At 39.9% G+C, this 18,401-nt stretch overlaps 1 protein-coding gene across 4 annotated transcripts in view; it reads right to left on the bottom strand.

Moving 5' to 3' along the window:
- The window catches only part of FAM13C (family with sequence similarity 13 member C), a 128,198-nt gene that overhangs the window by 65,239 nt on the left and 44,558 nt on the right, over positions 1-18,401 (bottom strand). For all 4 annotated transcript variants that reach the window (XM_059662666.1, XM_059662667.1, XM_059662665.1 and 1 more), the window contains one exon: positions 12,333-12,451. In XM_059662666.1, the coding sequence (XP_059518649.1) occupies positions 12,333-12,451 (119 nt within the window). The remainder of the gene's footprint in view (positions 1-12,332; positions 12,452-18,401) is intronic.

Here is an 18,401-nt window from a genome sequence, read left to right as displayed (position 1 = left end):
GTATAGATCATGAACATGTACCTATGTTAATACTCTCCTAACACATAGTTTTAGTAATCCATCATGCAGACTGGCATTTCTCAAGGGGGGTGGGGGGGTACACCCCCTAGAAATTTAGAAAATTTGGAGACTATCTGATTGGCTCAGAGGCTGGGGGTGTCTACTAGCATTTGGGGGACTAGAGCCAAAGCTGCCAGACCCCTAAGATATGTGGGGCAGTCCCACACAAGGAATTGCTCCACATCCCACATGACTTCCAAGTATCCTCTGGGAATGTTAGAACCAGAGGCACTTTAGCCTCAGCACAGTCTGAACCAGAAAACTATGAGGGCTGGTGGATGAAATAGAAATATCTAGAATACACAAGTAGAGAGGAGGGAATTGGAATGACTCATCTCAAATGTTCCATCCTGAGCCAACTATTCTATGGTTTCACCACATACAGAAATTCCGACACAATTTTCTACCTAGTTCTCTCAAAGTTATCAATTATCCATTATATTCCTATCTTCTTCCACTGTCAAATAACTGGAAAATTTCGATCCTAAGTTTTGTGTTGGTAAACATTTCAATTACAATGCCTAGACAGCTTTTCCCCTTAAGCACAAACCAAGAAAACTATTATGGATGTACTTAAAAATATTTTTAGACAATCAACATGGTGGCAGAGTAGGTGGAAGTTACACTCACCTGCTCCCAGGACTAAACCAGAATTACAAGTAAATTATAGAACAATGAACATGAATTATCAAAAGAAGACTAGCTGAACAGAAATCTTATAACAAGGATTTATAGAACAAGTGACATTGAGATTGGTAGGAAGGGTACAGACATGAAATGGGCTGACCCCACATTGACATGCATCAGTTGAAAATCTGGAGGGATCTCAGTTGCAAAGGTCCCCTCTGAGGAGCAAGAGGCCTCAATTCTATGCCATCACCCCAGCCCACAGTATCAGTCAGGAAGAGGAGCCCATATAATCGGGCTGTAAAAATCAGCTGAGATTTCATCCACCATGGACATGGGAGTCTGCTAGAAATACAGGCACCCTCTTTTTTTTCTCCCTACTTTTTATTTATTTATTTTTAACTCTAGAGAGAAAACAGCACTTTTTATTTATTTATTTAGAGCAGGTAAGGCATTCTTTGTTTGTTTGTTTTTCTCCCATTGACTTCTCCCCGGCCACCCCACCCCCAGCACATGCCCACAACCCCTATTACCTGCCCCAATCTGTGTCCATTGGTTATGCTCATATGCATGCATACAAGTCCTTTGGTTGATCTCTTACCCCCTCATCCCCCGCCTTCCCTCATAGGTTGGACAGTCTGTTCGATGCTTCTATGGCTTCACTGGTGAATTTTACCAAACATTCCAAGAAGAACTAACCCTCATCCTTCTCAAACTACTCCAAAAAAGTCAAGAGGAAGGAAGATTCCCAAACTGATTTTAAGAGGCCAGAATTATCCTATTTCCAAATATCAGATAAAGACACTACAAAGGAAGAAAATTATAGGCCAATATCCCTGGTTAACATAGAGGCAAAAATCCTCAACAAAACACACATTAGCAAATCAAATTCAGCAATGCATTAAAAACATCATACACCATATCAAGTGGGATATATTCCTGGGATACATGGTTGGTACAATACCTGCAAATCAATTAATGTGATATACCATATACACAAAATGAAAAATAAAAATCATGTGATCATATCAATAGATGCAGAAAAAGCATTTGACAAATCCAGCACCCATTTATGAGAAAAACTCTCAGCAAAGTGGAAATAGAGGGAACATACCTCAACGTAATAAAAGCCATATATATGAAAAACCCATAGCTAACAACATACTCAACAAGGAAACACTAAAATCACTTACCTTAAGATCAGGAACAAAACAGGGGTGTCCACTTTCACCACACTTATTCAAAACTAGAGGCCCGGTGCATGAATTCATGCACCAGTGGGGTCTCTCGGCCTGGCCTGAGGGATCAGGCTGAAACCCGCTCTCCGACATCCCCCAAGGGGTCCTGGATTGCAAGAGAGTGCAGGTCAGGCCGAGGGACCCCACTGGTGCACAATCGGGCCGGGGAGGGATGCGGGAGGTTGTCCAGCCAGGGAGGGACCGCCGGAGGGCTCCAGGGCGTGTCTGGCCCTTCTCACTCAGTCCTGATCGGCCAGACTCCAGCAACAAGCTAATCTACCGGTCAGAGCGTCTGTTCCTTGGTGGTCAGAGTATATCATAGCGACTGGTCGACCGGTCGACTATCTGCCCCTGATGGTCAGTGCATGTCATAGCGACTGGTTGACCAGTCAACTGTCTGCCCCCTGGTAGTCAGTGCATATCATAGCAAGTGCTTGAGTGGCCTTAGCATATTAACTAAGTTGGAGGTATCACGCTACTTGATATCAATTTATACTACAAGACTATAATACTCAAACATCATGGTACTGGCATAAAAACAGACCTATAAATCAATGGAACAGGACAGAAATCCCAGAAATAAAACCACACCTATATGGTCAATTAATATTTGACAAAGAGGCAAAAACATAATAATGGTGTAAAGACAGTCTATTCAATAAATGGTGCTGGGAAAATTGGAGATACAGGTAAAAAAAAATTAGACCACATTCTTATGTTATATACAAAAATAAACTCGAAATTAATTAAAGACTTAAATATAAGACTCAAAACCATAAAACTCCTAGAAGAAAACATTGGCAGTAAAATCTCAGACATTTCTCTTAGCAATATTTTTTCTGATATATGTTCTCAGGCAAGGGAAACAAAAAAAAAATTTTAATGGGACTACATCAAACCAAAAAGTCTTTGCACAGCAAAAGAAACCATCAACAAAAACAACAAAAAACAACCTATAGAATATGAAAAGACATTCACCAATCATACATTTGGTAAGGTGTAAATTTTCCAAATTTAAAAGAACTCATACAACTCAACACCAACAAAAACAAACCATCCAATTAAAAAGTTGGCAGGAAACCTGAATAGACCTTCTCCAAAGAGGACATACAGATGGCCAACAGACATATGAAAAGATGCTCAACATCACTAGTCATCAGAAAAATGCAAATTTAAAACACAAATATCACCTCACATCTGTTAGAATGGCTATCATCAAAAAACTAGAGGCCTGATGCACAAAATTCGTGCCAGGGGCTCAGCCCTCGCAGCTTTGGCTTCGCCCAGAAGGTTCTCTGAAGGATCATCCGGAAGGACTTCCAGAAGGTCATTCGGCTGTCCAATCTAATTAGCATATTACATTTTTATTGTTATAAATGCCCAAATGACAAGTGTTGGCAAGTATGTGGAGAAAGGGGAACCCTTGTATACCACTGGTGGAATCCAGACTGGTGCAGCCACGGCGGAAACCTCAAAAAATTAAAAATAGAACTGCCTTATGACCCAGCAATTCCACTTCTGGATTTCTATCCAAAGAAACCAAAACACTAATTTGAAAGAATATATACACTCCTATGCTCACTGCAGCGTTATTTACGACATCCAAAATATGGAAGCAACTCGTGCCCATCAAAAGCCAAGTGGATAAAAAAGTGGTGGTATATACTATATACAATGGAATATTACTCAGCCATAAAAAAGAATGAAATCTTACCAATTGTAACAACATGGACCTAGGGGGTATTATGCCAAGTGAAATAATTCAGTAAGAGAAAAACAAATACCATATGATTTCACTATATATGGAAAATAAAGAACAAAATTAATGAACAAACAAAACTGAAACATACTCATAGATACAGAAAACAGACTGATGGTTGCCAGAGGGGAGAGGGGTTAGGGAACTGGTTGAAAAAGGTGAAGTGATTAAGAAGCACAACTTGGTATTTACAAAAGTCATGGGGATGTAAAGTACAGCATAGATAGACAATATAGTTAATAATATTGTAATAACTATGAATGGTGCCAAATGGATTCTGGAAATATAGGGGAAATACTATGTAAAGTATATGACTAGCTAACCACTATGCTGTATACCTGAAACTAATACAAAATATTTTAAAAATAAAAATATCACTATTTCAAAAAATATATTTTAAATGATTCTTACTACAGTATCCAGAAATATAAATCCAAGAAGTAACCAAAGTACCCAATAATTTGGAATTAGTTAAATAAATCATGTTATAGTCACAGAATGGAATATTTCACAGCCATCAATATTTGATACTATTTCAGAATATGGCAAAACTCAGTAATTATATGGAATAAAAAAGTTATGCAGAAATGTGTTTAAATCTAGCACTAAAGATAAAAGAAAAAAGAGAGAGGAAGGGTTGGAGCTGTGTCACTATATATGATGTGTGTGTGTGTGTGTAGTATTTAACATAAGTCTTGGAAAGGAACAGCCTGTTGACGAATACTATGACAGAAGCACTGGAGTAGTAACTGCCTCCTTGAGAAGATAAAGAGTAGGTTGAAGGAACAGCTTCATTCCCATGTTTTCAGGAACACTGACAATTTAACTAGCTGGTTAAAATTCTAAGTTAGATTTTAAGTTTATACACATTCTATCAGATGTTTATACACATTCTATCTCCTATCATTACTGAAATTTCTCTCTTAAATCTATTCCAAATTAGGCCAAGAAGCTTTCCAAGATGTTGAGATATCAAGAACAAAATTTTTTGTTCAATCTTCTAGAAATGTTTTTTCCATAACATGGCTATCATGACACTAAAGTTTGTAAAACATGTTTCCTGTAGAAAATTATATGTTATGCCATTTGTCGAGTATATAAGGATAGACAAGACTTCTCCATCTAGTGGGAGGGAGGACGAATAAACAGATGAATATGATAACAATGTGGTGAATGTAGTGAGAAGGAGCTGTTTAGGGAAGTGTCAGTGTCCAGCATTGGGCCTGGAAAGAGGAGGCAAAGGGGGCTTAAAAAAAAAAAAGAATTTGTTGCCCAGCAGTCCTGGCTCAGTGACTCAGCACTGACCTCTGCACCAGGAGGTCAAGGCTTGATTCCCTGGGTTGCAGGCCAATCCTTGGTGTGGGGAGTGCAGGAGGCAGCTGATCAATGATTCCCATCATTGATATTTTCTCATCATTGATATTTCTCTCTCTCTCCCTCTCCCTTCCTCTCTGAAATCAATAAAAATATATTTAAAAAATATTTTATGTTAGTGTATTTGTATGGCAAGTCAAATTTGTTCACCTTAGCCATAAATGAATTTACCAGCCTTGTGATAATTAACCCACTTGTCTATTATTCAGCTCAGAATGCATTCTGGCCCAGCTTTATGCTCTGGAATCTGCTTGAAATAAATAGTGCTTCTAACAGATCCAATGCATCAGGAAGCCCCTTTCAGGCACAATTCTTTTTCATACCCACATTAAAACAATTAACATAAAAATGTACACTACAGTGGGAACAGTGGTTATATCTGGGTGATAAGATTATAAGAAATTTTTATGTCCTTGGAGTTTTCTGTATTTTCCAATGTAACCATGTTTAATTTATTTTATTGTTTTTTTTTAAATGAGAGAATGTCTGAGTTTCCCTTTTATCTGTATGCTTAATCACTGTCCAATGAAAGTACTAAAAATTTATCAAGTGACCAAGGTCAGACTCCAAAAATAAAAAGAGGGTTTCATTCCCAGAATAACCAAGTGTGGGCTCTTTTCCCATCACAGTTTAAGGATTTGGTGTGGGATTCTTTGTGCTCTACATCAGGAAGGGGGAAACATTTTTTATATGTGACTGCAAGAGCTTGTATAATTACGCTAAAGTCTTTCCATGTCTAATCCTTTAAACATCTAGAATGTTGAGCATTTCCAGTGTAAGGGCCAGAAAGGGCCTTAGAAATCATCTGACCCAAACTCCTGTTAGAGGAGGGGACTTGGGGATTTAAGTGAAGCGACCTAGGTCATCTGATAGACATAAGATAAGACCCTGCACTTCTTGATCTGAATGTTCTTTCCATTCGCCAGACTGTTTCTGCACCCTTGGAGGTGAACACAGGATAGGGGGTGAAGCCAGCCTTGCTATATGGCTCTCTTCCTATGTAGTATACACAAAGCAAGCTATTTTAGGATCCACTCATTACATAGCTGCACATCAGGGAGTCTTAAAACATTGTCAAGACAAGCTACTTTGTTATCTCTACCTCATCCCCTGCTCTTCCCCTCCTCCAGTCTTCCCTCCCCCACTCTCACCTCTTCTCCCCCCCCCAAAAAAAAAAAGAAAAGAAACCTACTAGTAAGAGTTCACTAATGAGAAAGATCATGCTGGCAACAGGCAGAGTTCCTGCTCTGGTTCAGTCCAAGAAGGCAGACCTTGTTTTCTGTGTTATTAAAAATCTCTGGGTACTCAATCTATTCCTCATTATTTCTCTTTTTAGCAGAACTCATTAAGATTCTGCTCATTTCTATGAAAAAACATTCAAATAAGAAACAATTAGCTATTAAAACACACACAAGTCATCTATCTCAAAAACAAAAGATGAAAGGATTTATCCCCCATGGAAAAGTTGCTGCCAACAAAACTTCCTCTTTCCATAGAGCAACAAAGCTTTTCCTTTCATCTGGAATGTCACAAAAATAGTCAAAGCCATCAAAGGCCATTTTCCTTACTGATACCCCCCTCTTCAACCCCCGATAACTGGGGACTTTGAGATGAAGAGGCCAATGAACTTTAATTTGCAATGTAACCACCGCCCTAATTAGTAGTAACAACGCTATAGAATACTCCTATTAATACAGAGGAGGTTTTAACAATATTAAAGGTTTAATGCTGTCATAAATTTTAATGCAATATTTTAAACACAAGTGAGTTAATCACTCTCAAATGTAAATTTACTTAGCTGGGTAAGAAGTCCCTGACTTCATTAGTTTTCTCTTATACTCATAAATTTCCTTTGTCATATCTGAGGGTTCACAGTATTGGCACTGGCTTTAGCTATAAAAATCAATCAAACTGCTACATATTCATTAAGTGACTGCTCTAAACAGAGTGATGGTGCTTATCTTGGTTCTATTACAAAGGGAGTGAGGGCTTCAGCAAATGACAGCCACAATGGGTGTCAAAGTAGAAAATGAGAAGGTTGTATTAAATGATTACTAAGGTTTCACTCTTGTTCTAACTAAATGCCATGCTATAATTTTACATGTTTTGAGAAGTTCCAGGTACTGAGGAGCATGCCAGAGGAGTGTAATATGCAGCCTCTCCACTCAGATGCCCTGAAAATCCAAGTTGAAATATACATGCACCATCTTGGGAAAGGAGGCATTAAGACAGTATCAGCCATCACCTTATTGGGGTTTAGCTCCAATCAGCTGGAGTCCCCAGGATGAGCAGCTGCTGGGAAGAAACGGATTGAAGTAGGCATTATAAATCAAATACCTGTAGGAGTTCAGGCAAAGAGCATAAAGAAATAGGGAGATATGGGTGGAAATGGTGTAAATAGAGTGCAGCTTCTCAGCTTCAGGTAATGGTTGCTTTGTAGGAATGGAGGCTCTGGGTCATCCCATCTTCAGATTTTTCAAAGAATGCCAAAGATCTGTAAAACCCGATTATAAGATACTTTACAAGCCAAATATATTTCCACCCTAGATATACCGACAGGACACCAAATTTGAGACCTCTGAGATGGGGCACTGTACTGCCAAGGAAGGTAACATAGGGATGAGAAGGGAATGGCAAGTAAGAGGGATGAAAAGAAAGAGGACAGAGGGGGCCACATTGACATATGAGGTTGGCTGTTGGAATTCAGAATAGGAAGCAGACTTGGAGGAGGAGGAAGAGACAGTCATTCCAAACCTTTTGGGCATCATGAATACCATAGGAGATTCTGATAAATACTTTAAGAGTTTTTCTCTGAAAAAAGTAAAACAGTAGGTAGAATAATGGTCCCCCAAAGTTTTCCATGTCCTCATCCCTTGCCCTCTTCCTACATTACCTTTCATGACAAAAGAAGTTTTATAGCTCTGGCCAGTTTGCTAAGTGGTTACAGCGTCAGCCTGCAGACTGAAGGGTCTAAGGTTCGATGTCTAGTCAAGGGCACGTACCTCAGTTGCAGGTTTCCCAGCTCTGGAGGGGCATGTGCGTGAAGGCATGTTTCTCTCTCTCTGCCCCCGCCCCCACTCTCTGTAGAAATCATTAGGGGAAAAAATATCCTCAGGTAAGGACTTTTTAAAAAGTAGTTTTACAGATATGGTTAAGTAAGGACCTTGAGATGGGGAGATTACCATGGATTACCTGAGTCGGCCCAATCACATGAGTCATTAAAATCAGAAAATCTTTCCCAGGCATACTCAGAGAGATACTACGTTGCTAGCTTTAAAAATGGAGAAGAATCCATGAATCAAGAAATGTAGGCAGCCTTTAGAAACTGGAAAAGGCAAAGAAATGGTCTAATTCTCCCCTAGCACCTGCAGAAAAAAATGCAGGCCTGCTGACCCCTTGAGTTTTCAGTCCAGTGAGACCCATGTTGGATGTCTATCCTATAAAACTGTAAGATTATACGTGTGTGTTGTTTTAAGCCACAGGTTTGTGCTTATTTTGTTACAGTAGCTTCTGAAAACCAATACAGTACACACACTCTCTCAAACTTTTGCAAAAATATTCATAATTCTCCCTGAAGCTCATCCATAGACAAAGATAAAGGCTCCTTGTGCTAGAAAGAGCTTAAGATACAAAGGATCTAAGAAGGTATGAAGCTATTTCTCCTTGGCAGGCATGGAAAGATCAATGCCCACAGCATAGCACAATCAGTTCCAAAACCTCACTTCTACAAGGATGGATTCATTCTCTCAAAACAATGCCTTCAAGTCTCACTTAAATGACACGAGACATTCGTCACTCCCCTGACTGCTCCTCGCTACAGAAAGATGTTTCTTCCCTTTCTCAAATTGTTTATTGCTAATAACATTCACTCCCCAACCTCAAGAAGATGGCATTTTACACCTGCTGAGATTTAGCCAGGCTTCTTTCCTCACTCTGAGCCAGGCCTAAGTCTTATGTGTCCTGTTACAGTATCATGTTTCTATCAAGATCTTATTGGGCATGATATGTCTGAACCTGACCATAGGCTGACGTAAAACGGAAGATGAAGGTTATCAGGAATGTGAGCTACCTGACTCAAAGTTGTTTTTAGCCTCAGATCTCATTTCACCAGTTCATCAAGTTTCACAATCCCTGTCATATTTTGAGATGTTTTTAAGTACCATTAGAATGTCCCCGGGTGATGCCACCACAGTTGTGACAAATAACTGTAGTCTGAAGGTTACCAGCCCAGTTTAAATACTGAATCTACCAGTGGCCGGCAAACTCATTAGTCAACAGAGCCAAATATCAACAGTACAATGACTGAAATTTCTTTTGAGAGCCAAATTTTTTAAACTTAAACTATACAGGTAGGTACATTGTTATTAACTTAATTAGGGTACTCCTAAGGCTTAGGAAGAGCCACACTCAAGGGGCCAAAGAGCTGCATGTGGCTCGCGAGCCGCAGTTTGCCGACCACGGTACTAGGCCAACAGGGCTCCTGATCTGCAACTTGACCCCAGACCTTGGGATGCCAAATCTGGGGCACGGAATTCCTGGAATACAGCTAGACCCCGTGAAAGTACAGCATGGGCCGAAACTGGTTTGGCTCAGTGGATAGAGCGTCGGCCTGCGGACTGGGAGGTCCCAGGTTCGGTTCCGGTCAGGGGCATGTGCCTGGGTTGCGGGCATATCCCCGGTGGGGGATGTGCAGGAGGCAGCTGGTCGATGTTTCTCTCTCATCAATGTTTCTAACTCTCTATCTCTCTCCCTTCCTCTCTGTAAAATATCAATAAAATATATTTAAAAAAAAAAAAAGAAAGTACAGCATGGAAGCTAAAGAGGAAAAAACAGACAAGAGCAACAAGGTCTTTAAGGTCTTGTGGACGTTTACTTAGGTATAGAGGAAGAGAGATCAGACCTGTCTTTGCAAGAAGTAGCCACTCTGTTGGGAAGACAAGCCAGACTTAATGAGGAAGGCTGCCCAATAACCTTCTATCTGGCTCCTTTCCCTGGCGTGTGGCGGAGCTCTGTAACTTCCTGAATTTTATACAAAACTATTGTGTGTGTGCATCTCTTTTTCTGAAGAAAGGTGCCACACATCTTTGCGAATCTGAATAAAACTATAATTCCCTATCCCCAAAGTAAGAGTTACTTCCCTCTGTGTTTCCTTATCAGGGGGGTCCTAATTCAATACTCTTAGTCTTACTCATCATATGTGAATGATACCCATCACATAATCCTATTAAATGTCTGACTTGCCCTCTGATAAGAGTGATAATAGTAATATCACTATTTACCCCCCTCACTGTATATGGAATATAAAGTGTGGGGTTTTTTTCATTAACTTTTTAAAAAATATTTTATTTATTTTTTACAGAGAGGAAGGAAGAGGGATAGAGAGTTAGAAACATCGATGAAAGAAACATCGATGAGAGAGAAACATCGATCTGCTGCCTCCTGCACACCTCCCACTGGGGATGTGCCCGCAACCAAGGTACATGCCCCTGACTGGAATCAAACCTGGGACCCTTCAGTCCGCAGGCCCATGCTCTATCCACTGAGCCAAACCAGTTAGGGCTCATTAACTTTTTTTGTTGTTATTTATCCTCACCAGAGGATACTTTTTCCTTTTATGTTTAAAGAGAGCGAAAGGGATTGGGGGGAAGAGGGGGAGAGCAGGGAAGAGGAAGAGGAGGAGGAGGAGGCAAAGGAGGAGGAGGAGGAGGAGAGAGAAACATCGATTGGCTGCCTCCCACACTCGTCATAACCAGGGCCAGGGATTGAACTTGCAACCCAGGTATGTGCCCTTGACCAGGAAATCAAACCTTCAATCCTTTGGTGAGCAGGCCAATGCTCTAAACACTTAGAAACACCAGCCAGGACTAAAGTAATTTTAAGGTTACTAAAAATCAAGAATCTCTGAGAAGGTTAATTGCTAATACTATTTTCCCCCATCAGCTTCTGTGGAATATCCACTCCAGGGGGCTATCATAATTCTACACACAAGTAAAAATTATTTAGTGAGGTTTTTTTGCCATTTATTTATTTATTTATTTATTTATTTTTACCTTTTTTGAAATATGTATGTGAATATAGGTGGCCTTATTCAGGCTGAGAGAGGCAGTCACCAGTCTGGTTGGGGGAGACAGGATTACTGCTTAAACTGGTCCTAGTCAGCCCAAAACAGCTCTATTGCAATAATGCCTTAAATAGGACAGAGAATGTCCTCGTCAGTGGAAAAATGACAAGGTTGAGTCTTACCTGACCTGAGGTCAAGTAAGAATAAACAGACAAGAGATGGCAACTTGTGAAGAGGGTGATGAAAGGTGTCTGTGAATCCAACTGGATACCGGATCATCTTACTTTTGGGACCCCCTCTAACTCTTTGGGGTTCTATGATTCTAAATTTAGTATGCTGGATATTTAAAAGCACAATCACATTGCACAATCTTCTCTGTTATTGTTGATTCATTTAGAGTCTGAAACCTTAGAAAAAAAATTTCTAAAGGTCATGCTCAGAAGCACAGAACTCCCTTTCCACTGAGTCAGGGCTATGATTACACCGTACACAAGATCCTACAAAGACAGCTGACACAACTAGTGGTTGAATTCTTTCTTCTGTTTATTTCCAGAAGAGACGTTCCATAGACAGCTGCAATGCCAGGCTCCCATCAGAATGTGGTGCCAACCTTGCTGCAGACAGCTTTCTACCCACATCCTTGCCCTCGACCGACGGCTGTCTCCAGCAGGTCTAGCAGAAGTACCGGTGCCTAAGGACACCACTCGGATCAGCACAGAAGCCACACCTGCTATGCCATAATTAGACATTTGTAGGTTCAAATTCTGTTTCATCTTTTTTCACTTGGGCAACATCAGGCCAATACCTTAATTTGCCAGCCTCAGGCTCCTCCTCGGTGAAATGGGGCTATGAGTTAAGTGGTGAAGACTATATGATGTAACATGTGGAAAGCAATTGACTTGCCATCTATACTGTCATCTCTATCATTAGCACAGAGGAAAACCTAATCATTGTTTCTCTCCAAGGGCAGGACTAGCTCCACTCCTCTCTGAGCCTTAAGGCTGGTAATCTTCAAACTGAAGACAGAGAAAGTAGGTTATTTACATTTCTCTTAAACTCAGAATGAGTGATACTCCTAGCCCCCCTAAGCAGCTTTTACAGACCATAAGAAATTGCCAACAAAAGTCAGGAAGCCTAGATTCTACTGCGGGGGTGGCAAGCATACAGGAAGGAACCCCAGGCACAGGGGAACTTCCGACACCAAAGGGCCCACCTTGGTTGAAGCCACACCGTTTCTTGGCCCCTGAATGTGTGGTTTTGTGGACTCTCATGAGCTGGCGTTCCTGCTCTCCCCCGACACTCCGATGGGCTGGGGGCTGCATGCTCTGTCTCCTGTAAGAAGAAACAGCAGAAGTAGATGAGCTTTCAGCAGCCATCCGTTTCATGGCATTCCTAGGCTGGCATAGGTCTCTGGGCAGCAGAGCAGCAATACACAACACACGCCACCAAATTATAGCGGGGGCAGGGGGTTAGTGAGTGACCTCAAATTTAAAAAGCCTCTTTCTATCAGTAAGTTGCTACAAGATAACAGAAGAAAAATGTAATAAAATAGCCTCATTTCAAAAGATATAGTCATACCACATTAAAATGACATTATAAAAGCATATTTAATCAATAAGTCTGAAAATATAATTTCTAGAATAGTATTTATAGGATAGGATCATTTTTGCAAAAACAAAAATATGTATGAATGTTCACACACACACTCTCTCTCTCTCACACATACACACACACACACACACACACACACACACACACACTATTGCCATTAGCTACACTGCATCCAAAGGAATTGCTACGTTGGTCATCCTATTATGCAATCTACTAATTAATTTAGGAAAGAAACCATAATGCTAAATTCTCTAGAGAATATCATAAAGACACCCAAGCTAATATGAATCTGGATTCAACACAAGGACACACAAACCAAAAAAGAAAAATTTGTATATGTTCAGCAGGTGAACCACTGTAGTATTTGAGCCATGTCAAACCTCTGACAAATTTCCCTTAGGATAAAGTGGCCTCTCTTTACCTAATAAATGAAATAACAAAGCCAAAATCAGTGAGAAACTCAGAGTCTGATGGCTATGAGCTTGCAGTCAAAATATTCAAGTGACACCATGAATCTGGGTCTGACAGTGCAATATACTGTGTGGCCCTATAGACCAGTGGTTCTCAACCTTCTTAATGATGCCCTTTAACACAGTCCCTCATGTTGTGGTGAGCCCCAACCATAAAATTATTTTCATTGCTACTTCATATCTGTAATTTTGCTACTGTAAACAATATGTAATTATATATGTGTTTTCCGATGGTCTTAGGCGACCCCCTGTGAAAGGGTCGTTTGACCCCCAAAGGGGTCTCGACCCACAGGTTGAGAACTGCTGCTATAGGCCAAGCTCTATTAGGGTTGTGGGTGAGTCAGTAGTAGTGCCAATATGTCAGGTATCTCAGAAGTCATTTTCTGAAATACTAGAATAATTTGGTGGAGCTATTTGCCAAATAGTCATCACAAGCTTCTAAAACAAAATTCTATTTGCCTTCCTATAAGAGGGCTAAATTGGGGTTGTGGGGAGCAGAGATGAGAAAAAGCAATGAGGTAGGCCTGCCAAGTTCCTTTCTTTAATTCCATTTTTCTAAAGCCCTAGCTTCAGGCAAGAGGACATTTCACATGAAAGGGTTCCATTAGTAGACACTAGCTCCCTAGACTTCACAGCTGCTGTGAAAATTTCTACAGCTAGTCAAATACTGGCCACATTGCCCTAAACAACAGTTTAAGTGAAATAAGTTGTGCTTGCTACTTGCTAAGTAGAACTCAGTTTCCTTGTTTGTAAAATGGGGATGCTCCAAGCTCACAAGGTCGTTGAACAAGACCTTATTCAACCCCTTTCAGTGCCTGCCAACTGGAGGCATACAGTCCATGGGAGCTCTTAATGATAATATGCCTTTTATAAAAATCCCCTTGAAGCACAGTATTATGCAACAGTGTTAAGAATGAGTTCAGCAAATGCAAACCTATTTTTGTGGTGGAATGCTTATTTCAAGTTTCTATACAAACAATGATAATATTTTAAACATCATATTTAGAAGCCTCAATACATGAAGGCCTAAAGAAATAACCCTTTTAATATCTAAAATGTTTTAGGAAAATAATTACCATTTTATTAAAACTTTATCCTTTAAGGGAAGAGTAGGTGTTTTGCTGTTTGCTTTTGTTTGTCTTTATTTTCAAGAACAGTATTTTATCTAATCCAGCGGTTCTCAACCTTCCTAATGCCTCAACCCTTTAATACAGTTCCTCATGTTGTGGTGACCCCCAATTTCATTGTTACAAATTTAACATAATTAAAACATAGTGATTAATCACAAAAACAATATGTAATTATATATGTGTTTTCTGATGGTCTTAGGCGACCCCTGTGAAAGGGTCGTTCGACCTCAAAGGGTCTCGACCCACAGGTTGAGAACCGCTGATCTAATCCTTTGAACTCACAAAGGGTTTAAAAGGGTAAGAGGCCACAAACTCCTGGATTTCCCTGGATTTTACAATTTATTTTAGAGAAAGTGCTGCCTAATCTGCTCAAGGCTGTGATCTCAAAGCATTGAAGAAACAGAACATTTCTCTGGCATGGGTGGATAAGGAGTATTTTCGGACAGCTGACAAGCAAGTCCCTGATTCAAATGGAGGAAATAAATGGTATTGTCAGCAATGCTTCTTCTGCCCACCTAGAATTTAAAACTTAGACATGGTATGGAGAGGTGGGGAAATAGTAGTAAGGAGCTTGGTATAAGTCATCCTGAATACCAATCAACAGAGTAGACCAAGCAGGTCAAACTTGCGGGCCAAATGTGGCTCACAACGAATATTTTTGCAGCCCAGCCAATATAACGGTATGTAAGAAACATTTTAATAAAAATTTCATAACTTTTTTGTAATATTGTTATACGTAATTATTAATAAGGAACTACAACATTAACTAATGACTAATTACTAAAATCATATTGCATTCATTTCCCTTACGCGCCTTACACGCCGGAGCACCATTCCTCTCTACTAAGACCAGCAGCGAATAGTTTAGCAGCCAATTGCCACGCCATTAGTCTTGGACTGACTTGTTTGGTGTGCACAACAGGAAATATTTCACTTTTAGAGAACAAGAAAAATAGCTTTATTTGTGTTACGCTTATTAATTTGTGCAGTTATTCAGTGTCTGGTAAGTTAATGTTCAAGAAAAAATATTAATATTTATTAAAATTTTCTATTACTTTATGTTAACAATTACTCATTTATTTCAGCCCTTTGTATTCAGCATGTCTCTATCAAAATAAACCTACATTTCTATGAAAATTGAAGCTTTTGGGTTTTTTTGTGGCCCACATAAACTTAAACCTTGTTTATTTGGCCCATCTTAGCCTTTGAGTTTGACATGCTTAGAGTAGACCCTGATGCAAATATATATAGGCTTAACTGTAATGCTGCCCATTCCATTGAAAAACATATCAGGTCAACCCCCTAAGTGCTGACCTCCAAACCCCCCTGAGATCAGAGCCCAAGTTCAGCCGATTTCAGAAAATGCCAAATGGTTTCATCCTTCCAAAGCCCCCATGAATTTGAAAGTTCTTTTGTTCATAAGAAAAAGAATAAATATTTTCAGTGTAGTCAATTATCTCTTCATGGATTAGTCCTGTGTCAATTAATAGCCCCAGCAATGCTCACCTGGGAGTCAGCCTTCAGATGATTCTACCTTGGAGGCTACAAATCTTCCAGCTGAGGCTCCAGACAGCATGGAACAGAGACAAGACCTCCCTATTGTCCCTAAGTCAGTGGTCAGCAAACTCATTAGTCAACAGAGCCAAATATCAACAGTACAACGATTGAAATTTCTTTTGAGGACCAAATTTTTTAAACTTAAACTATATAGGTAGGTACACTGTTATTAACTTAATTAGGGTACTCCTAAGGCTTAGGAAGAGCCACACTCAAGGGGCCAAAAAGCCGCATGTGGCTCGAGAGCCGCAGTTTGCCGACCACAACCCTAAGTGAATTCCTGATTCACAGAAACCATAAGAGGTAAGAAATGATTACTTTTTAAAGTTTTTTTAAAATTTTGTTATTTGTTAGACAGCTACAGATAACTAAAACACCACTACCTTTCCTGTATTCTAAGATACTATAAATCATAAAAATGACCTTCAGTTTGATTAAATAACAGCTTTTTGGGAGGGAAATGCCATATTAAGTGTCTCCATCAATTTTAAGATGTAGTCAGCTATGAGAAAAGTAAAAGATGTGTGTGTTAGCATCAAGGAACTACTTAGCATGCCCAGCAGAGAACATGGTACTGTGAGTGACACAAGTCTCATCAAGGAGACACACAAGAAAAAGCAACTTCAAGAGTCTAATCTGGGAGACTCAGTAACCTCAGGGAAAACAGGGTAGTGAACCACAATCCTTATTTGCCCCAGTTTTTAAAAATAATTGTATGCTTTCCCCCAAAGAAGGCAGGCAAACAGTAAGGAAATACCATAATTATTGAATTAATAGAACAATAGCCTTCAAGGTGTTGTGTTGCCAATTACCACTTATTCATAAGGATATAAAAGGAAAAATACAAAATGAGAACCATAATGCTCAACCATATTTATCTGGTTCTATAAGAGAGACGTAGCCAGACACATGAGAAAGCAGGACTCACCCTCTTGGTGAGCTCCCATCTCTGTTCCAGTTGGACTCTACCACCTGGCCAGTGACAAGGTTAACGAGGACTGCCAAAGAAAGTCCTTATGGTACATAAGGTACTTGTGGATGATTGAGAGTTAACATTCTCCCCATCTCCCACCCCAGGTGACAACATCTGGACAAGATATAAAGAAAATATCGGATTACCTTGCCCATTTAAGCTTCATTACACCTGTGTTCAGAATCTGCTGTAACACGCAGCTCAGAAATTCTAGAACATTAAAGCAGAGTGTTTGTCTTGAAATACTTAAGATACTTTTACTTAAAAAGAAGCCACCTATGACATACCAAGGATGTTAATAGTTAAGGGGGTTCTATAGTGAATGACATATTCCTGCCCCCAAAGAACTTTTAAATTCTAGTGTTTTTCAAAGACTAAAGTGTAAGAGGAAAGACTCTAACTTGCTTACTTCTGTGTTAATGCATCTAATGGGCAGACCCCAGCTGACCAAGGGGAATGGGGAAAGGAGAAGCCAAAATCTTCTCCTCCAGGCTGTCCTCCTGCGACTTGGCCAGGTGCAGTGTGGATGGGCATCTGCTCCCAGCCATCCTCCTCTCCCTTTGACTCAGCTCCCCTCTGTCCCAAGTCCAGCCTCAGTGATTTGTTGCTTCTCTGCTGCATGCAGGGACAATCAAATTGACTAAGCTCCAAGATATTTCACGAGAAAGCTGTCCATAAAACAAATGTTATTTAGGTTATTTTCTGATTCATAAGAGGAGGCTAAGAAAGAAGCTGCCTATTATGTTGAGAGGCTCAAAACCCCAGCTGAGGTAAGGACATATTAACTGCCCCTAAGCAGAAACTGTGAAATATATTTTGTCCTTGTTAGGATTTCAGTGAGTTCAGCTGACTCTTGTAGAACTTGAGAGAACCTAGTTCTGATCCAACAGCACAGCCACTACTACTTACAGGTTCCCCATTTCGTACAAATGCAAGACACAGAGAAAGAAACCGTTCCATCCTAATCCCAGTCCGTGCCCATCTTCTCTAGCTTGCCCAAGTCATAATGTTACCCTTAGGCCTCAAGGACAAATGCATCCTCTAAAACTTGCTTCCAAAATGTGGTCAACCAAAACATTACTTTTTTTCATCTTCTCGCCTTGAGTTTTATCTGGGTCCATTCTATTCCAAAACTAATAAAATGTTTTCTTCAACTGCTGGCTTAAATTTTTAATTAAATGGTTTTGTAACTAATCACTCCACTGCTAATAACAATACCTTGTATTTATGAGAGCATGTTCTCCGCAAGAGCTCTAATTACTACATGATTAATACTGCTGATATCTCCATAGTTTAGAAAATCATAGGTATTCAGCACTTAGATCAAACAAGGAAAAGTTTTATAAATCTATTCCTAGATCACCCTAAGAATAGATAGGGTGTTTGTTACAGACAAACGCTTTTTGCCTTAGACCTGCATTTGTCTGTAAAAGTGGCTTCAAGTCCTTTTGAATTTGGGAATTTTAAAGGCCTCTCTACTCCTGATTAAAGGAACTATTGGATTATCACATTCACTTAATAATTGGAAGAAAGGAGGACCA

The sequence above is a fragment of the Myotis daubentonii genome, chromosome 13, assembly GCF_963259705.1.
Source record: "Myotis daubentonii chromosome 13, mMyoDau2.1, whole genome shotgun sequence".
Lineage (NCBI taxonomy): Eukaryota > Metazoa > Chordata > Mammalia > Chiroptera > Vespertilionidae > Myotis > Myotis daubentonii.
The sequence above is the reverse complement of the archived record's forward strand: the minus strand, read 5'-3'. Positions and strand labels throughout refer to the sequence as shown.